This window comes from Pseudophryne corroboree, chromosome 5, assembly GCF_028390025.1.
Source record: "Pseudophryne corroboree isolate aPseCor3 chromosome 5, aPseCor3.hap2, whole genome shotgun sequence".
Taxonomy (NCBI): domain Eukaryota; kingdom Metazoa; phylum Chordata; class Amphibia; order Anura; family Myobatrachidae; genus Pseudophryne; species Pseudophryne corroboree.
The window spans coordinates 681,107,722-681,130,255 of NC_086448.1; the positions used below are offsets into that span (position 1 = coordinate 681,107,722).

General features: G+C 45.4%; 1 protein-coding gene across 5 annotated transcripts in view; it reads right to left on the reverse strand.

The window, feature by feature from the left end:
- The window catches only part of CA8 (carbonic anhydrase 8), a 282,420-nt gene that overhangs the window by 159,852 nt on the left and 100,034 nt on the right, over positions 1-22,534 (reverse strand). For all 5 annotated transcript variants that reach the window (XR_010177875.1, XR_010177874.1, XM_063923773.1 and 2 more), the window contains exon 3: positions 3,111-3,235. Coding sequence is in view for 3 of the 5 variants with exons in the window: in XM_063923773.1 (XP_063779843.1) it covers positions 3,111-3,235 (125 nt within the window). In the remaining 2 variants the exon portion in view is untranslated. The remainder of the gene's footprint in view (positions 1-3,110; positions 3,236-22,534) is intronic.

Here is a 22,534-nt window from a genome sequence, read left to right on the forward strand (position 1 = left end):
AAATGCATGAATGGCTTTTGGCAGATTTTCAGAGGGCATTAAGTACTTGATTCTGGCTATGTTCCTCAGATGAAAGAATAAGGATTTGATTGTGGCTGATATCTGATGTTTAAGTGTTAAGCCACCATCCAGGACAACACCAAGATTCTGCACATGATCAGTGGTCTGTAACTCTGAATCCCCAAGCATAAGTCCAGGTGGTTGGCTATGCTGCAGCCTTGTCCTTTAATGTTGAGATCCTATCATAAGGACCTATGTTTTATCAGGATTCAGTTGCAGCCAACTGGCAATCGCCCACTGCTGGAGCTCAGCTAGACAGCCATTTAGGGTTGTTATTGGGTTCTCAGTACCCAGCGTAAAATAACAGGTACAGCTGTGTATCATCTGCATAGCAGTGGTAGACCAGGACATCTGCGGCGTCTGATTATTTCACCCAGTGGGAGCATGTATACTGCAAAAAGCAGGGGGGATATAGTATACAACCTTGTGGGACACCACATGGCAGTGGCACTGATGACAATGAGTGTGCTCCAGACAAAACTATCTGTGAACTGCTGGTGAGAAATTATTTGAACTAGCTAAGGACTGTGCCTTCCAATCCACAGAAATTTTGCAGGTGCTCCATCAGAATCCCATAGTCAGCGGTATCAAAAGCTGCAGACAGATCCAAAAGGATTAAGATGAACTGTTACATCTGTCTCTTGCCATCAGAAGATCATTTAACACATACACCAGGGCTGTTTCAGTCCTGTGTTTTGTCCTAAATCCTGATTGGAATCCATCATAAATATCATTGGTTGTAAGGCAGGTTTCCATTTGATTTGTAACCACTTTCTCAATAACCTTTCCTAGAAAAGAATGGTTTGAAACCGGTCTCCAGTTGGCCATGCAGTCAGGATCTAAATTAGTTTTTTTTAAGAAGTCTAACAATTACTATCTTTAAGGGTTCAGGGATAATTGCTGTCTCCAGAGAGCATTGAACTAATTTTGCAAATACAGGGTCATTTATGTCTATACACCCTATTAGGTGCTTAGTTGAGGCCAGGTCCAGATCACAGGTAGTGGTGGGACACAACATTTGGTCAGTTTCCGTAATGTCTTTTATATCCATTGGGTCAAAGCTGGTCCAGGGTAACAGATGGTTTACATTGGCAGGCTTGGTAGTTTGGCACTCCTTTGATGGCACTGTGGAGCTTCCAGCCCAGACGGTGGATACTTTATCTGCAAAGAAGTTTGCAAATTCATTGCATCTTGCCTCGGAGAGGGTTTCATTGGGATACAGGCATGCTGGCTTGCAAAGCATCTCCACTGCAGACAAAAGCTGAGCTGGCCTATTGTTTGCTGCTATGATCTCATGTGACAGGAACTCTGATTTCTTACAGGTGACTGTGGATTGATATTCTTCATAATGCTTTATTAGTTTTAACTTATCCTCAACCAGGTTAGTCAGCTACATTGTCTTTCAAATCTATGCCCCCTTTTCTTGAGCCAATTACACTCTTGTCAAACCAAGGAGCTGACGATGTGGTTTGCGTGGTTTTAAATGCACAGGGGCGATAATATCCATTGCAGTCATCACATCCCCATTATAGTAATGAACTAGGGAACAGAAATGTTCTCAGGCACCCAATATTGCAGAGATCCACTTTTGCTGCAAAGCCAGGGGAGTCATGCCCCTCCTTGGATGATACCTGGTCAACTCCATAGGCAAAGGTCTAATTTAAGGGTTTGAAACTAAGAACCAACTACAGTGGTGACCTGACAACATGACTGGGTTTGTTTTCAGGTCAGAGACTTCTAGTCCAATATGAAAGACACGATCAAGAGTGTGACCACTTTTATGTGTGGCAGACAGAATGACTTGTGTGAAGCCCAGACCATTCATTGTGCACATGAGGTCACTGCCAAGGGGGGTCATTTCTTGGGACATATCCAGAGAGGAGCTAAATGAGAAGAACTCTGAAACCTAATTTTTTTGAACTCAGAGCAGTGATGCACTCAAGTGAGCGAGTAACTTCCATAGTGTGGACGCTAAGTTTAAGTGCTTTGTTAAATCAGATATCCACCCCACCTGCCCTGTGGTCATGTCTTGGATTGTGGATGACAGAGTAGTTTGTTGGGATGGCAGCTTCCATCCCAACAAACTACTCTCTAAGATCGTCCCCCAAACTTGCAAATTTCATAGATGTAAATGTGGTCACTCCACAATTGATCTTCCTTCACTCCCACCCCTTATAAAATATATTTAATGATTTTTTTCCTCATATCTTTGCAGCTCACCGACCTTTGCTGACTGGAGACCTTTGCTGACTTTTTCTGACAGTAGAGTCCTAGCATTGTCAGGCAGCTTCAATTCAGGGGGTGAGGGGGGTGGGGGGGGGGGTGGGGGGGGGCAGGGCAGGCAGCTCAGAACGATAGGGGCTGTGATATCTGGGCAGCTAGTTACAGCTGTCAAGGGTGGGAGGAGTTGCATCCTCCCCACAGCTCTACTAGACTTGTCTTCCACACACAGCTCTAGCTCATTGTATAACAGATAATATTTGGCATGTGGGAGTGAGGTGTGGATATTTAATATTTGTCATACAGTACATGCCCTTTATTTCCATAAAGCTCAGGATAGTACAAAATTTGAGGTAGTTCTCTCGAACATCCAGAACAATAGCGCACATTCCTTGCATCTCACCCAGTCTCCTAGTGGAAAGGGCACAGAGACATGGTTAATAGCAAATCCTATCGCAACCCTTCCCCAAGACACACATGTCAGCCAGAGGAAAGGGGCCTGCGATTCCAGAGTGAAAGATTTCTGTAATAGAGTCCAAGGAAGAACAGTTTATAAGTTCAAATCAAGCTGATCAGTTTGGGAAATAATATACTGAAGATCCCAACAGAAGCCATGTTTTCATCTTAGAACTGCAGTTTTCACCTGCCACTGTAGGATAACCCACTGAATGGCGATAGATATGCCCATAAGTAGATTAAGGACGCCATTTGGGCAGAGTATGACATGCCCCCTCGATGGCATAGCGCATTCTATTACCCACTATTTCCCTGAAACTAGTTTTCAAAAGTAGGCAAGTATGAATTTTAATAAAAAAATACTTTAAACTCACCTCCATTGGGAAAGCCTTGAAGTTGACTGTGTGCTCGGAACCACGCTGATTCTCTTTGCCCCAGTGAAATCTTGCTTCATGCAATTCATATTCATGGCTTCGAGGCAGAGGACCACCAGTTAAAACTAAAATAAAAATTATAAATATTAAAATGAATTTAGAGAAAATGCTCAATGCCACAAAACAGCATGCATAAAATAAAATGGTGTAGTGACAAAAAAGCTAAACACAAGAGCAGCAGATTTTTTTTCTTCTTTGTATAATCATCGTGCCAGTACTTCAGTACTTATACAGTAATAGCAGATGAAAACTATTAGAATGTTTTTTCAGAAATAAAGCTTTTATATTTATATATATATATATATATATATATATATATATATTGTCCTCTGGACCGGCATTCACCCTTCAACGTTGTATGGCTCCGGTGCCCTCTGGAAATATTGCATATGCATCCCTCATCAGACAAGCAGCGGCACTCGGAGACTTTGTTACGGTGAAAAATAAAGTGCAAATTTATTCCATATTACAGCAAGGCCAACGTTTCGGGGCTCGTCTGCCCCTTTGTCAAGGTGAGTACAAAAGTACAAAGTACTCACCTTGACAAAGGGGCAGACGAGCCCCGAAACGTTGGCCTTGCTGTAATATGGAATAAATTTGCACTTTATTTTTCACCGTAACAAAGTCTCCGAGTGCCGCTGCTTGTCTGATGAGGGATGCATATATATATATATTTTCCAACTCTTCAATACTGGCATGAATATGTTAAGATTGGTGGGATACATATACAGTATCTTATGATCAAAGTGTTTTATTGTTTTTATACATTGTGAATAAATGATATTTTTATATATTTAAACTGGAGCACTAACAGTTGTTTGTTTTTTGGGTGATATTTCTTTGGTGAGAGGGTACTTTTCAGGATATTCTGTACTGATCCCTCTTTAAGGAAAATCCGTAGTCTACAGAATGAGTCTACTGGCCCGGTCGGTGTGAACCAACCCTGAATTGTATTTGTGCTGAATTTACAGTCTTGTACATACTAGCACACTAGAATATTTTTGTATATACTGTATATATATATATATATATATATATATATAGAGAGAGAGAGAGAGAGAGAGAGAGAGAGGGAGAGACACACACACACACACACACACACACACACATAAAGCGGGTAAAATAAGTATTGGACACATCAACACTTCTCTCAGTAAATATACTTGTAATGTGGCTATTGTAATTAAATTTTGTCTTAATGTTTGCACCAACCCACGCAATCCACACATGCAAGGAAATCAAACCACAGATGTCCATAAATTCTGTGTAATAATATGAAATGACAGAGGAAAAAAGTATTGAACACGCTTACTGAAATTTATTAAATACTTTGTACAATATATATAGATGATTATTATTATTATTATTACAGATTTTCTGTGACGAGCAGTACTCTTCACATAGATTTTCAGAGCCCTTACAACATCCAAGGACTTTGATGGAATTGAGGAGTCAGTAGCCACTGGCACCACAAAAGGTTGGTTGAATGAAAAACCGACACACCCTTTTGAAGGAACTGCTGACGTGTCCGGAGCTCAACTCTATCTTCATGGAAGATCAAATAGGGGCTTTTACAAGAGAAAGTCCCAAACTCCGACACACGTCGAGCAGAAGCTAAGGCCAACAAAGTGACAGCCTTCCACGTGAGAAACTTGACTTCAACCTCCTGTAGAGGCTCGAACCATTTCGATTGGTGGAACTGTAACACCACGTTAAGATCCAAGGGCGCCGTAGGCGGCACAAAGGGAGGGTGGATGTGCAGAATCCCTTTCAAAAAAGTCTGAACCTCAGGGAGGGAAGCCAGCTGCTTCTTGAAGAAAATTGATAAGGCTGAAATCTGGACCTTTACGGATCCCAACCTCAGGCCCATATCCACACCTGCTTGCAGGAAGAGGAGAAACCGTCCCAGTTGAAACTCCATTGTAGGAAACGTCTTGGATTCACACCAAGATACATTCTTTTTCCAAATGCGATGGTAACATTTAGATGGTACTCCTTTCCTAGCCTGTATCAGGGTAGGAATAACCTTGTTCGGAATGCCTTTCCGAGCTAATATCTGGCGTTCAACCTCCATGCCGTCAAATGTAGCAGCGGTAATTCTTGATAAGCGAACGGCCCTTTTTGTAACAGGTCCTCCCGAAGAGGAAGAGGCTTCAGATCTTCCAGCTGTAGCCCCAGAAGATCTGCATACCAAGCCCTTCTTGGCCAGTCTGGAGCAATGAGGATTGCCTGAACTCTTGTCCTCCTTATGAGCTTTAGAATCTTTGTAATGAGTGGAAGTGGAGGAAACACGTACACTGACTGAAACACCCACAGAGACACCAGAGCGTCCACCGCCACTGCTTGCGGGTCTCTCGACCTGGAACAATACCTCTGAAGCTTCTTGTTGAGGCGGGAGGCCATCATGTCTATCTGAGGAACCCCCCAAAGATGTGTCACTTCCGTGAACATCTCTGGATGGAGGCCCCACTCTCCTGGATGGAGATCGTGTCTGCTGAGGAAGTCCGCTTCCCAGTTGTCCACTTCCGGAATGAAGATTGCTGACAGTGCCAATGCGTGTTTTTCTGCCCAAAGGATGATTCTTGTTACCTCTGACATTGCAGCTCTGCTCTTCGTTCTGCCCTGTCGGTTGATGTAGGCCACCGTCGTTACATTGTCCGACTGCACTTGAATGGCACGATCTCGCAGAAGATGTGCTGCTTGGAGAAGACTGTTGTACATGGCTCTTAGTTCCAGAATGTTTATTGGAAGGCTGGATTCCAGACTTGACCACCTTCCTTGGAATGTTTCCCCTTGAGTGACTGCGCCCCAACCCCGGAGACTTGCATCCGTGGTCAGAAGGATCCAGTCCTAAATCCCGAACCTGCGGAAGGTGAGACATTTGCAGCCACCAGATGAGTGAAATCCTTGCTTTCGGCGACTGACGTATCCTCAGGTGCATATGTAGATGAGACCCCGAACCACTTGTCTAGGAGATCCAGTTGGAAGGATTGAGCATTAAATCTTCCATACTGTAGAGCCTAGTAGGAGGCAACCATCTTCCCCAGAAGACAAATGCACTGATGAACCGATACCTGGGCTGGCTTCAGGACATCCCGGACCACTGTTTGAATAACCAATGCTTTTTCCTCCGGTAGAAACACCCTCTGCACTTCCGTTTCGAGGATCATCCCCAGGAAAGACAATCTCCTTGTCAACTCCAAATGTGACTTCGGAAGGTTCAGGATCCAACCATGTTCCCTGAGCAGACAAGTCGTGAGAGCAATGGACTGCAACAAGGTCTCCCTGGTTGATGCCTTTATCAGCAGACCGTTCAGATATGGAATTATGGCCCTCATTCCGAGTTGTTCGCTCGCAAGTGAATTTTAGCAGATTTGCTCATGCTAAGCCGCTGCCTATTGGGAGTGAATCTTAGCATCTTAAAATTGCGAACGATGTATTCGCAATATTGCGATTACACACCTCGTAGCAGTTTCTGAGTAGCTCCAGACTTACTCGGCATCTGCGATCAGTTCAGTGCTTGTCGTTCCTGGTTTGACGTCACAAACACTCCCAGCGTTCGCCCAGACACTCCCCCGTTTCTCCAGCCACTCCTGCGTTTTTTCCGGAAACGGTAGCGTTTTTTCCCACACGCCCATAAAATGGCCTGTTTCCGCCCAGTAACACCCATTTCCTGTCAATCACATTACGATCGCCAGACCGATGAAAAAGCCGTGAGTAAAATTCCTAACTGCATAGCAAATTTACTTGGCGCAGTCGCAGTGCGGACATTGCGCATGCGCATTAAGCGGAAAATCGCTGCGATGCGAAGATTTTTACCGAGCGAACAACTCGGAATGAGGGCCTATGTTCACTCCCTGTCTGCGAAGGAGAACCATCATCTCTGTCATCACCTTGGTGAACACCCTCGGCGCCATGGAGAGACCGAATGGCAATGCCTGAAATGGATAGTGACTGTCTAACAGTGCAAACCTGAGATAAGCCTGGTGCAGCGGTCAAATCGGAATGTGGAGGTACACATCCTTGATATCCAGGGATACCAGAAACTTCCCCTCTTCTAGACCTGAGATCACCACTCTCAGAGACTCCATTTTGAACTTGAACTCCCTCAGATAAGGGTTTAACGATTTCAAGTTCAAAATCAGTCTGACCGAACCATCCGGTTTCGGTACCACGAAAAGGTTTAAATAGTAACCCTTGTTTTGCATATGCGGAGGAACAGTAACAATGACCACTGACCTTTCCAATTTTTGAATAGCTTCCTGTAGGACAGCCCTGTCTGTCAGTGAAGCTGGCAAGCCTTATTTGAAGAATCGGTGAGGCGGGAGTTCTTGAAACGTCACTCTGTACCCCTGGGATACAATATCCTGTACCCAGGGGCCCAGGCCGGACGCCAACCAGACATGGCTGAAACTTCTGAGCCTCGCACCCGCCAGACCGTCCTCCAGGCTATGCAGTCCACTGTCATGATGAGGATTTTGAGGATCCAGAAGCAGGCTTCTGGTCCTGGGAGCCTGCAGGTGCTTTTTGGAGTTTGCCCACCCACCTCTAAAGAAAGTGGTAGGGAACTTGGACTTTCTTGTCTTAGCGGTCCGAAAGTACTGCGAAGCAGATGAAGAAAAGGGTTTCTTTGTAGAAGGCGTAGCTAAGGGAAGAAAAGGTGACTTACCCGCGGTTGCTGTGGAAATCCATGCTTCCAACACTTCCCCAAATAGAGCCTGACCTGTGTAGGGTAGGATCTCCACATTTCTCCTGGATTCCATGCACAGGCAATATTAGGCCTTAACGCCACCCCTGAAGCAGTGTATATGGATTTGTGCGTAGTGTCAATCTTACGATCAGCCGGTTCTTTAACGCAGTAGATCCAGGGACAGGTAAAACCACCTTTTTTGACAGTCTGGAGACAGATGCTTCAACTATGGGTGGGTTTTCCCATCTTTTTTTATCCTCCACAGGGAAGGGATAAGCAACCAGAACCCTCTTGGGAATCTGGAATTTTTTCTCTGGGATTTCCAAGGATTTTTCAAATAAAGCATTTAATTCTTTAGACGCAGTAAAGGTTAGCGAGGCTTTCTTATTGTCTGTGAAGTAAGCCTCCTCAACCTGCTCAGGTGGTGTGTCAGTAATGTTTAACACATCTTTAATGGCCTAAATCATGAGCTGCACCCACTTAGCCAGAGATGCCGCCCCCCTCAGCACATCCCCATCACTGTCTACTGTATCAGAGTCGGTATCCATGTCATCTTGCATAATCTGGGCAAGTGCACATTTCTTTGGGAATATGCTAGGGGATTGAGATGGAACAGAACCTGACCAAACAGCCATAGAACTCTTTAAAACCTGAGTTTCCGTCTCAGTATGAGCTACCCTAGTAGAGATCTGAGAGATTATTACCTTAATAGAAGTCAGCCATTCTGGCTCTGTAATAGGAATCTGAGACAATACATTACATTCCTGGGTACATGGAATGGATTCTTCTGGGGAAGAAATATCCTCTGCAGCATAAGACACAGAGTCCCTGGACATGGCTATGTAAGAGAGCATACACCCACACACACACAGGAAATGTCAGACATAGTTTTTTCCCCAAGAACTTTCAGAGAAACAGAGCTTGGAGCCAGCACACACACAGCGCTTAATTAGGTAGATATATCAAAATACCTGGCGCTGACTGTGTACCCTTAATAGACTACACAGAAATTTACAGCTTCCCCTCCCCTTCTACAACCCCTTGGTACCGCACAGGATAGCTGGAGTCATGTGGAGGGACAGCACTCACTGTCAGCGTCTCAGGTTCTGTCTCTGCAGGGAGAAAATGGTGCTGAACGCTGCTGGGTCAGCTCTGAGAAGCTCCGCCCCCTGGAAATAGCCCCTCTTCCCGCACTTTCAAAAGATTATACTGGCCTGAGGATTTTGCTAACAGCGTCACCGAGGTCCCTGGTAGCCTTGAGTGACCATTGTAGAGTATCTGCGCTGGCTCGGGTTGCCACCTCACCGCGCCGTGTACCGCTGAGCTCTCCGGAGTGCAGTTAGTACTGCATTCCTACCCATTTTCACCGGCTCCCAGCTTGTCAGGGGCGCCGGTGACTCACTCGCCACTGGAATCTTCTGGCTCTGTTAGGGGGTGGCGGCAGTGCTGCGGGAGTGAGCGGTCGCCTCGGGCGGCTAATGAACATCACCCTCAGGAGCTCAGTGTCCTGTCAGCGTAGATAGTGGCCATTAGCCTCTCAGGGTTAGACTCTACTCCCCCCTAAGTCCCACAAAGCAGGGAGGCTGTTGCCAGCAGCCTCCCTGTACCTACAGTAACTCTAATGAAAAAAATAAAACTAGAAAAACTCCTATGGAGCTCCCCTAGCTGTGACCGCCTCCTCCGGGCACATTTTCTAAACTGAGTCTGGTAGGAGGGGCATAGAGGGAGCAGCCAGACAACACTGTTAAACTCTTAAAGTGCCAGTGGCTCCTACTGGACCCGTCTATACCCCATGGTACTGATGTGAACCCCAGCATCCTCTAGGACGTAAGAGAAATATTGTTTTGATTTCTGGTGCCCTTACTTAAATCCTCTATACCCCTGAGCATAGGCTTTAGCAGATATTGAAGTACCGTACTAATATCATAATCATCATGACTGTCAGAGCCACAGCACTGGTTCTTGGTTGCTGCTCCTGATCTTGCAGTGACTGATCATGATCTACAGCACAGGTTCTCAAACTCAGTCCTCAGGACCCCACACAGTGCATGTTTTGCATGTTTTGCAGGTCTCCTCACAGAATCGCAAGTGAAATAATTAGCTCCACCTGTGGACCTTTTAAAATGTGTCTGTGAGTAATTAATACACCTGTGCACCTGCTGGGTTACCTGCAAAACATGCACTGTGTGGGGTCCTGAGGACCGAGTTTAAGAACCTGTGATCTACAGTACATCGACTCGGTACTTATATTTATGAATGCAGTGGGGCACAGCACCTACAGAGATTTATTGAACACATAAGTTGTACAAAAAAGTAAAACTTTTTTGTCTTTTATGTAAATTATACTTCACACACGCAGTCACAGTGCTAATGAATGCAGTGTGGTGCGGCATGGCACCTACTGAGCTTTAATAGTTGAGATGTTCCTTCCTGGACCATTAAAAATAAAAGAATATGTTTAGCTATCTGCCTACCTGATCCATGTAGCTCAGCTAGTACTATTAACTAGGAACATATGGGTGCCTGTCAAGCAGTGTCGTGAGTCTCCCTAGAAATAACTAGGGACATGTGGTTGCCCATCAAACAGTGCCCTATGTCTCCTGACTCTCATGTGGATGCCTATCAAACAGTGCTCTGACTCCTTCCCAGTTAGGATACCGACAGCGGCATCCCGTCCATCAGAATCCCGACAGCCCCCAGTAAGGCCCCTAACCCTCCTCTGCCCCCTACCTTAACCCTAACCCTCCCTTGTGGGTGCCTAACCCTAACCCTTCCCGGTGGTGCCTAACCCTCCCCGCTTTGTGCCTAACACCTAACCCTCCCTTCCCCGCTGGCTAAACCTAACCCTCCCCACTTGATGGCTAACCCTTACATCCCCTTCTATGTGCCCAACCCCAACCCTCCCTCCCCAGTCCCTAACCCTAACCTTCCCAGCCCTGCAGCCTTACCCTAACACCCCATCTTCTGCCTAAACCTAACCCAAGGTCGTCGCCGCCCCCCCTTCTCCCTCCCCCACGCGGGAGGATGCCAGCGGTAATGTGACGCCGGCATCCCATGCGGTGCCAGTATCTCGATGCTGGCATTGCCTCCTACTTCGGGATTCCGTTGTTGGTATATCGACCGCTGGGATCCCGTTTGTCAGGAAGCTAATTGCTTCCCTATCTAGGACAGTCCCATAGAACCCTATTTCGTTCTGATTAGATGAAAAATGCTTTTATTTCCTTGCAGTTAATTGCAGTTTAAACAAATGTACTGGTGGAGTTTCCTAAGCATCTGCTTTTCTTTCAGAAAAGTACGTAACAAGCAGCTGTCATGCTAACATTAAACAACATTGGTATAGTTAAAACACAAATGGGAATTTGCATTACTACATAGTAAAAAGGAAGAGAAAAATTTACTAAGGCTTTCACATTTCAAAGCAAGCACTAAGAAATTCCAACATAAAACTAAAAGCTACAGCAAAAATTATAAAATATACAGTCATTTCAAAGTTAAGTGCTTATGATACAGTATGAATTCTGTTTGCTGCAAGATAAGGCTTGGAGATGCAGGTCTAGCTGGCATGGAGAATAATTTCTGTAATTACTTTCTCCTTCCTGCCCACAGAGCTACAGTAGTGGTAGAAGCATTTGTAAAACTGGTAAAGTGCTTGCCAAATCAATCTACTCTCTTTTGCATGGAATGCCACTAACATAAGGAGGAAGCTGCTAGCAAAAAAGTGGGAGGAAACCGATGAAAAAAGTTAATAATTAAAAAAGTAAAGCATGTTGGGACATGAACAAGAACCATGAAACCATTATTTATGGTGACACATAAATAATATCCTTTAAGTAATACTATTAGCTGCTATTCATTAAGCTGCATATTAACCAGGGGCGGAACTGTGGGAGGCAGTGGAGTCGGCTGCCGCCGGGCTCCTGGCCACAAGGGGGCGCATCTCCTCCACTGTCTCCCGCAGCCTGAGGACTGCGCTGCTATTGCAGATGGAGGAGCTGTGTCAATGACACGGAAGCTGCCTCTTGTAGAGAGAGATGGCACTGGCTGCAGCTAGGGGGAGCTCCAGAGCACAGCTCCTCCCGGGCCCTTAGTAAGCCAGCCGAGGGAAGCTCAGAACTCTCTGCTCCTCCATGCTCTGGATGATAGCCAAAGGTAGGCACTGTGTGGGGGGTGGGGGAGAGGTGTATTTGAGGGGAAGTACTGTGTTTTGTGTGTGCTTGTTTTTAAGTGAGGTGTGTGTGTTTTTAAGGAAAGTTGTACATTCAAGTAAAAGAGGCATGTGTGTGTGTGATGTGTGTGAGAGGCATGTATGTGTATGTAAGTGGGAGGCATGTGTATGTAAGTGAGAGGCATGTGTGTGTGTATGTGTGTGAGAGGCATGTGTATGTAAGTGGGAGGCATGTGTATGTAAGTGAGAGGCATGTGTGTGTGTGTGAGAGGCATGTGTATGTAAGTGGGAGGCATGTGTATGTAAGTGAGAGGCATGTGTGTGTGTGTGAGAGGCATGTGTATGTAAGGGGCCCTACACACTCGGCGATGCGCCGCCGAGGTGCCCGACGGCCGACGAGCGACCCAGCGGCGGGGGGCAGTGACGGGGGGAGTGAAGTTTCTTCACTCCCCCCGTCACCCGGCTCCGTAGACTTGCAGGCAAATATGGACGATCTCGTCCATATTGGCCGGCATGCACAGCCGACATGGCCCCAGCGATGAACGAGCGCGGGGTCGCGCATCGTTCATCGCTGGGGACTCCACACTGCACGATATGAACGATATCTCGTTCATTAATGAACAAGATCGTTCATATCGTGCAGTGAAATCGCTATGTGTGTAGGGCCTATAAGTGAGAGGCATGTGTATGTAAGTGAGAGGCATGTGTATATGAGAGGCACGTGTATGTGAGAGGTGTGTGTAAGTGAGAGGCACGTGTGTGAGAGGTGTGTGTAAGTGAGAGGTGTATGTAAGTGAGAGGCGTGTGTGTTTAAGTGAGACGTGTGTTTAAGTGAATGAGGCGTTTGTCTTTTTTTTAATATATATCTAGTGTTCACGCTAGGTGTCTGCCCCTTTTTTAGACAGCTGAATCCCGCCCTGCCCGTTTTTGTGCGCCCTGCCGCCCCGCCGTTTGCTGCCTGCCGGACCCCGCCACGTCGCCGGATCCAGCCGTGCGCCGCCGGACCCGGTACGTACATGAGAGTCCCCCTGGGCTAAATTAACCTTGTAAGTATTTTGCAGCTGTAAACATTAATCTCAGTGCTTTCTACCTGGTGCAGTGTGCCTCAGTGCTCTCTACCTGGTGCAGTGTGCCTCAGTGCTCTACCTGGTGCAGTGTGCCTCAGTGCTCCCTACCTGGTGCAGTGTGCCATTAGTGCTCCCTACCTGGTGCAGTGTGCCATTAGTGCTCCCTACCTGGTGCAGTGTGCCTGAGTGCTCCCTACCTGGTGCAGTGTGCCTGAGTGCTCCCTACCTGGTGCAGTGTGCCTGAGTGCTCCCTACCTGGTGCAGTGTGCCTGAGTGCTCCCTACCTGGTGCAGTGTGCCTCAGTGCTCTCTACCTGGTGCAGTGTGCCTCAGTGCTCTCTACCTGGTGCAGTGTGCCTCAGTGCTCTCTACCTGGTGCAGTGTGCCTCAGTGCTCTCTACCTGGTGCAGTGTGCCTCAGTGCTCTCTACCTGGTGCAGTGTGCCTCAGTGCTCTCTACCTGGTGCAGTGTGCCTCAGTGCTCTCTACCTGGTGCAGTGTGCCTCAGTGCTCTCTACCTGGTGCAGTGTTCCTCAGTGCTCTCTACCTGACGCAATGTGTATAATGTGCTCTATCTGGCGCAATGTGTATAATGTGCTCTATCTGGCGCAATGTGTATAATGTGCTCTATCTGGCGCAATGTGTATAATGTGCTCTATCTGGCGCAATATGTATAACGTGCTCTAGCCTCTACCTGGCGCAGTGTGTATAGGAGGTTCTAACTGGTGCAATGTGTATTAGGGGCACTACCGTGTGGTGTAATGTGAATTGACACTATTATGTGGCCACGCCCCTTCCCCACGAAACAACGCCCCTAGATGTTTTGCCCATAGGAATGGGAGCACCAAGCATTATAGTATGTACCTAAGTTTGCCCATTTAACTTAAAAATTTACCCTCACGAATGAAAAATGTGCCCTCCCCGTGATCAGCACCCTGCCCTAAAAAAAAATACTACAGTGAACACTAATTATATTGGCACACCGCTGCGCCAAAGCATCTCCATGGAGACCTGGTGGGTGAGGGAGCACTGTAGGTGTACTATAATGGTATGCTGGTGTCTGTTTTATTGTAATGACTGACTTGGAGTGCGTCCACTTTCTATGTGTATCTATATTACTATTGGGAAAGGTACCTGAGCACCCTTCTACTGTTCACCCTGGGTGCGGGATAGCTACATATGGTATGTGTGTGTATGTGTAGGGGGGCACCAAAATGTATCATGCCTCCGGGCGACTGGGACGAACTTACGCCACTGATATTAACAGTAACATTAATGAAATATATAATTTTATTTTTGTATACATATATATATATATATATATATATATATGTGTGTGTGTGTATATATATATATATATATATATATATATACACATGCACACAGATTGCATTGGAACAGGCAGCACAGCCATAAATTCCAGTTGACGTCCCGATGCCGTCCAGGCGTACTAACTGCACGTAGCCCACGCAGAGATAAAATACGATGGCACTTGGTAGATAATCCAATCCACAAGTAGCAGATAACTGCAACATTTCCATGTTCACATCATCGTCAGGCACAATGTGTCATACTGTACTTTGGCAAAAGTATGTGTTATCACAGAAACTAGAGCAGTTATTAACTGTAAAGGATCAAACTCGACACCATTAAAGAATAATTTCATTCAAAGTAGAGTCACTCTTGGGTAACATGACCTCCCCAAAGTCCCGCCCCCTCACTATCCTGACGGTCGGCATGTCAACCAACAGGGACAGTTTCCACTCGTGGGTGTCCACGACACCCATAGAGTGGGAATAGAACCCCCGGTGACTGCAGGTCACCAACGAGCCTGCAAGGGGCTTGCAGCACTCGCCCCTCCCCGCCGGGATCCCGGCGTCTGTATGCTGACCGGCGGTCAGGAGACCATCGGTCAGCCATACCACACCCTGAAAAGCGGTGCCCTTAACACTTATTTCTATCCAGCACCTTCAGCCTGGCAAGATGTTTGATTCTGCTACTGCACAAGGGATGAATAGGGAAAGAAGTCCAACAGACGGGTGTGGTATCGAACACCTTGCGAGGCTGAAGGTGCTGGATAGAAATAAATGTTAAGGGCACCGCTTTTCATTGTAACTGTTTGCTGACATAATTATTTTAGTACCACTGCATCTTGCAGTAATACTTCTATTATACCAAGGGAATTTAACATCTCCTACTTATCCAACAAGGTCCAGAAGTGTCTTCCTCCTCTGGGGTGTCCTCTCCTGTGCTCTTGACAGCCTAACACTGTCAATGACGGGTTACTGTCAAATGCACACGTGTGACGGCTGTCCAAGTATCGCGCTCCAACTTGGTAGGAATCCAGCAGGGAGCCTTCACTTGGTCCCTATTGCCAGCAATGGGGATTGTACCAGATCTCATGATTGCTACAAACATAACGGTACAGCAAGTACAGCTTGGCACTGTTTGTTAAATATCAAATTGCTGCAATAAATCTTTTTAGCATCAGAAACTTGTGAAAAGGAAGTTATGTTGCCAAATACAGCCTTAAGAGCCCTATTTCCTAGCAAGTCATATTACCAGCAGCATATTTAATTTAGAATCGAAGTGATACTAAGGAATATACTATTGTACTTACCTCTCCAGTGAGGTCCAGCAATATCACCCTCCTCAGCTGTGTCCTATACTCTGTTGCAGTCAGGCTACCGCTGATGGTGACAGGTCCCCTGTAATGTGTATGCGCGACTGCTACTCTGCATTACAGTTTCACCTGGCAGGGAACCGGCAGTCCATGGAAGGCTTTGTTGAACCTGGAAAGGCTGTGCTGGGTCCCCATTGCCGGCACAATTATAGATGGCGTAAGAGATACAGGGGCAAACAGCAGTAATCTTAGTTCACCGCTGTTTGTTAAATACTGAAATGAGGAGGTTACCAGGGGCAGATTGGCGATAGGGCTCACCAGGAAGATTCCTGGTAGGCTGACGTGTCTGTGGGGCCTGTTTTGTGTGTTGTCATGTGACCCCCTCCCCCCATATGACAGGCAGCCCACCACACTCAGTACACTGCATTGTCCCCATTCATTCTGTTATTCCATCTCTGCAATACAGCAACTCTGCCATCCAGTGATGTTGCCATGGCTACACTGTATGATATACCTCTTGTTCTGCCTATGTCGGGCCACTTCTACAAAATTTCACAGGGCCACTTTTAGTTCCCAATCCACTCCTGGTCTCAGACACAACTGCAGTAAAAGATGCACGGAAGGCCCAATTGCATACAATCAGGCCTTATGAGAAGGGATTCCACCCCTCTCAACAGACCCCCACCCCCTCATCAGACCGCACCCCAATTAGGGCTGCTTTTATAAATTTCCCGGGCTGGTTTCCATCCCAATCTGCCCCTGGAGGTTACGGTATGTCTGTTGTTAAAAGGGGCCCTAAGTATGATTCAAAAGCTGTCAATGTAGGGTTTGGGGTAGGGAGGAAGGTCTTAAAGAGACACCTTATCCAACTGCAAAAATATAGCACCCAGCGCTGGTATCAAGCCCACGCTCCAAGCAAAGCCAATTGTTGTGTCACTATCAAATCCCATAAAACATAACTGATCCTAGCACACATTACAAGGTCATCTTTAATAACCTCTCTTGCTTCCATGAGCCTGTCTTTGTGCTCATCTGAACTGTTCAACTGTTAAAAAAAAAAAAAATGAATACACAGCACAAAATTTAGGCTAATGGTAAAATACACAGTAGTAAAATGTTACAGTTTAGTTTTCTATAGTAAAGTGCATACAAGGACACAGGGACCAACACTAATAAACCTTCACTTTCATACCAATGTATAACAAAGGTTTGTGTGTCATAGAATCCTATTATTTTTGCAGTACACAGAGCTGCTTTGGGAAATGTATCTGATGCATTTGATTTTCTCACAGAGCTGATGTGTCAAGATTGCAGTCTCAGACATATAATTTCTCAGGTCTTCTGTGCAAGCATAGCACTAAAAACAAGAATGTAATCTTAGAGCAAATTAGATTTCATGAAAGGCAAGCAGAAAATATTAAGATTCTATTTTAATGGATGGATCCGATGTTGTACAAAACTAAAATGTATTTGAAAGAAGCCCAAATGAGAAATTTCTTCTAAAAAGTAGGGGGAAAAAGACACACAAAGCTGCCTTTATAAAGGACAGTGTTAGAAAGCATTCCGGAACCATGGAACAACTGATTCATAAAAGTTGTCATTGTGCTCATTACTTGGTTAATTTTTATGATAATCACATAAAAAAATGTGTGTGTGTGTGTGTGTGTGTGTGTGTGTGTGTGTGTGTGTGTGTGTGTGTGTGTGTGTGTATATATATATATATATATATATATATATAAAACGAAAACTCTCTTCCTGCGCTATTTGGAATATCGGTATTTAATGAGGTATTAATAGGCAGCAGTATTCCACTAAGTTCCCTGTTAGAAAGAACTAAAAGTGAAGAATGTATAACAATAGTGAAATTGGTGCCTTTGAGTTGTTAAACTCCCAGAAGCTATTCAAACCATCACTCCGTGTTGTCTAATAGGCAGAATGCAACATTTATAACATTTAAAACAATCAGTGAGTTCCACTTCACATATTTATTTCAAATTCATAAAAAGCCGCATCAGTGTCCATAATCATGCAAATATTCTTTAAAATTTCCTTCTATTATTAATATAGATTGGAGGTCACAATAAGAACAGATATACAGTTGTTACTTTATAAAAAAGGAATAATAGAGGTGGATGGTTGCGCTGTAAGGATTTGTGCAGGCCTGGGGGTAGTCTGGGAGTTCCCTACAAACTCCAAACGGTAAAAATGCACTAAAAATGGTAAAGTGACTCCTCCCACTTTGGCGCTAATCCAATGCTACACTTTTTGCAGGAACTTCTATTTTCTCAATAAAATGTAATGTACCGGCTTGATGTGAATAAAATATAAATTTAATACTACACAATGATTAAAAGTGAGACAAAAACAGAACCCAACATGGGAAACAGAGTCCTACCAAGATGATGATCGGAGCCGCAGGTGTTATGAATGCAAGGTATTTCCCGGGAACAATACCCTGCATGTGGCTCCGTCAGGCGTGTTCCCCAGTGGTCCCTTTCACAGTCAAGGATGTCCAGAAGCACAGGAAAGTACTGAAAAGCAGGTGCCGACGCGTTTCGGGACATCAAAGTCCCTTTTTCAAGGCTGTATGCTTCCAGTGTATCAGGAGGGGTTCTTATACTGTCAAAAAAACGGAACTTCCGGCCCGCCATCCACCGGAACCGGAAGTGACCTCTGTTTGCGTTCCACCCGCAAAACCGGAAGTGGGGTGCGTTCCACTGGCCGGAAGTGAGTCATAATTCACTCCCGTTTTTTTTTTTTGTTTTTTTTTTGTTTTTTGTAACAGGTCCAATTTTAGATGTATTCCTGCCAGGTGGATGCAATTCTTTGAATGTGAAGCCTTCATTTCAGCTTTAGCCAGGTTAATCTCCAGATTCATCATATGTAATACCACAAATGTCGTATACATGATCACATGCAAATGTGGGAAAAGCTATATAGGCAGGACATCCAGATCACTGAAGACCCGCATAGGCAAGCATCTTCGCAACATTCGCAGAGGCTTAACAACTCACCATCTTTCGGAACATTTCAGAATAGAACATCAATGTTCCACTAATTCCATCACAAACTTCATCGGTCTTATTCATATCAAAGCAACATGGAAGAACCGTAATCTGGAGATTAACCTGGCTAAAGCTGAAATGAAAACTATTTTCAATTTACAAACTCTTGCACCTATGGGTCTTAACCAAGATTTCGAAATCAAGTGGTTCCTTTAATTCCTCGTTCATATATTTCTTCATCATAATTCTCTAAATTATATAAATTATATATTTTATATTTTTCATATATATTTTATATCTATTTTTGTTATTTACACTTTTGGGTTATTTACCATTATCTCATGTAATTTATTGTTTTATTCTTATTTTTATTTTTATGGCGCCATACTGGAGACAATATGCCTTGGGAGAAGCTTCACATTCAAAGAATTGCATCCACCTGCCAGGAATACATCTAAAATTGGACCTGTTTAAAAAAAAAACAAAAAAAAAAAGGGAGTGAATTATGACTCACTTCCGGCCAGTGGAACGCACCCCACTTCCGGTTTTGCGGGTGGAGCGCAAACAGAGGTCACTTCTGGTTCCGGTGGATGGCGGACCGGAAGTTCCGTTTTTTTGACAGTATAAGAACCCCTCCTGATACACTGAAAGCATATAGCCTTGAAAAAGGGACTTTGATGTCCCGAAATGCGTCGGAACCTGCTTTCCAGTACTTTCCTGTGCTTCTGGAAATCCTTGACAGTGAAAGGGACCACTGGGGAACACGCCTGACGGAGCCACATGCAGGGTATTGTTCCCGGGAAATACCTTGCATTCATAACACCTGCGGCTCCGATTATCATCTTGGTAGGACACTGTTTCCCATGTTGGGTTCTGTTTTTGTCTCACTTTTAATCATTGTGTAGTATTAAATTTATATTTTATTCACATCAAGCCGGTACATTACATTTTATTGAGAAAATAGAAGTTCCTGCAAAAAGTGTAGCATTGGATTAGCGCCAAAGTGGGAGGAGTCACTTTACCATTTTTAGTTGTTACTTTATATTCTCCTCCTTCTATTCGAGTAGATTGGAGGTCACATCACAAAACAGATAACTCAACGCGTTTCGTCTCATGCCGAGACTTCATCAGGAGTATATCTTACTTCAGTATACCCCTATACTTGTGAAGTAAGATATGCCCCTGATAAAGTCTCGGCATGAGACGAGCAGAGCGGATCAGCACACAGCGGGCGCCATTTTCACTGCTATTACTGAGCAGGCGGAATCAGGCGGACCTCACAAATCCAAGACTGTGATAACAGTGGGGGTAAATGTGGGATAGTAGCTTACATTAAGCGCGCGATCAGATATGAACTGCGCATGCGTGTAAGCCGCAATGCGCCAACGCGTTGCACAACAGCACCGGGCATAGGTGCCTATCAACGGGATGGTGCGAAAAATCTGAACGCACGGGCATTCGCAAGAAGACTGGCATCTGACCGTTTTCCAGGAGTGTCCGGAAAAACGCAGGCGGGATCAGGCGTTTTGAGGGAGAGTGTCTGACATCAGCTCCGGCCCTGATCAGCAAGAAACAATAGCAGCAGCTAAGTAAGTCCTGGGCTGCGCAGAGACTGCATAAACTGATGTTTATGCAGCTCTGCTAATGTAGCGATCGCACACTTGCACAGCATCTTCAACTCCCCCTGTAGTTTGCGACTATCTGATTGCAGGGCAGCAAAAAAACGCAGCCCAGCAATCAGATCTGAATTACTCCCTAATTCCGGAATAATTCTGCATAGCTAAGGTCTTAATTAACAGACCGAGGGGGTTATTCAGACCCGATCGCACGCTGCATTTTTTCGCAGCCGTGCGATTGGGTCTGAACTGCGCATGCGTGTGACCCGCAATGAATTGCAAGAAGAATGACAGACAGAAGGCGTCCGTGGGCGCAACTCACCGTTTTCTGGGAGTGTCCAGAAAAACACAGGTGTGCCCAGCCGTTCCGGAGGAGGATTCCTGACGTCACCACCTGTTCGGATCATCGCAGCAGCTGAGTAAGTCCTGAACTGTGCAGAAACTGCTCAGCCCATCGCACCCCTGCAAAGCACCTAGCCCATCCCCTTAGGTGGCGATTACCTGGTCGCAGCAGTGCAAAAAATAGCATGCGTGCGACCAGGTCTGAATTAGGCCCACAGTGAGCTGGTTCTTCCTTCTCTGTGCCTTCTCATGTTAACTATCTGGGTAAACTAGTGTTTCAGACTTGTTTTATTCCAGTGTGTGTGTGCGTGTGTGCGTGTGTGCGTGTGTGTGTGTGTGTGTGTGTGTGTGTGTGTGTGTGTGTGTGATTGTGCTATGAGAAAATGGCGGGAAAATGCTGCATTAGCAGGATCACTATTTTGTGAGCAGTGTATAAATCTGCATCACAATTTAGTAGCAGAGACATCAGTTTGGCTGTCCACACTGACAAATATTACCTCAGAACTGCTGTTGCCAGACAGGACTGATTCTTAAAAAGTCTGTAGATGTCTGTGGACCTGGGTTAAAAAAAAAAAAAATACTGTTATCATTAATGCCTAAACAAGATGTGGCTATACACATAAGTGACAGGGCTTAACAAGCTGAGGGTCCAGGGATCGAATCCCACTGTACTCACATATTTATATTAAAAATGCATGTTACACAGTATTACACGTGAATTTGATATCTAAGGGGGGTCATTCCGAGTTGATCGCTCACTAGCAGTTTTTAGCAGCCATGCAAACAAAATGTTGCCACCCACTGGGGAGTGTATTTTTGCTTTGCAGAAGTGCAAGCGCTTTTGCAGCAGAGTGCCTGCAAAATCCTTTTGTGCAAAACAAGACCAGCCCTGTAGTTACTCTTCATGTGCGTTGATTCTAACGATGGTGGGACAGCTTTTGATGTCCCACACCCACCCAGCGAACGCCCAGCCACGCCTGCATTTTTTCTGCCACGCCTGCATTTTTCTAAGCACTCCCTGAAAACGGTCAGTTCACACTCAGAAACTCCCTCATTCTGTCTCCTTGCGGCAGGCTGTGCGATTGGAATCGTCGCTAGCACCAGTGCAAAACCACAATGGACTTTGTACCCGTACGACGCGCGTGCACATTGCGGAGCATACGCATGCGCAGATTAGCAGTTTTTTTCACTGATCGCTACACAGCGAACAGCGGCAACTAGCGATCAACTCGGAATGACCCCCTAAGATGCTAACACTCCTTCTCAGGAAGTGGAAATGCTCAATTTGATAATAAAAGAGATTATGGAGATTCTAGATAAGGACACTTCAGTGCAGCCGGGGGTTTCACAGACCACAGAAGTTGGTTGTTACCTTCCAGTGTTCCCAAAATTAAATACCAAGTTTTAAAAGGGTATATAAATATATATATATATATTTCCATCTGAACTTTCCGACCCTTCCCTATTAATCCAGTCCAGGTTTCCACCCTGTCAAAATGGTAACCATATTCTGACTTGTCAGAAAGGATGAGCGTATTTGCAGCTCACTGCCAGTAAGCTCAAGAACCTTTGTTCAAGTCCCAGGTTGGTCCTATTAAGAAGCCTCAAATATGGCCGGTAGCCCCAGAAGGCAGGGGACGGAAATCAGCTGTTACAAGCAATACCTACAGCATGATGCTCTCCCTCCGCGCCTAGAGGATCTCAGTGTAGGAGCACGCCTAAGACATTTCAGTCACATGGGAAAAGCTCCTACCAAGATGCCTGGGTTAACACCCAAGGATACAAAATAGAGTACCCACCTCACAGGCTTTCACTTCAGATTTACCAGTTTTCCTTGAGCAACAGGTAGCTCTACAGG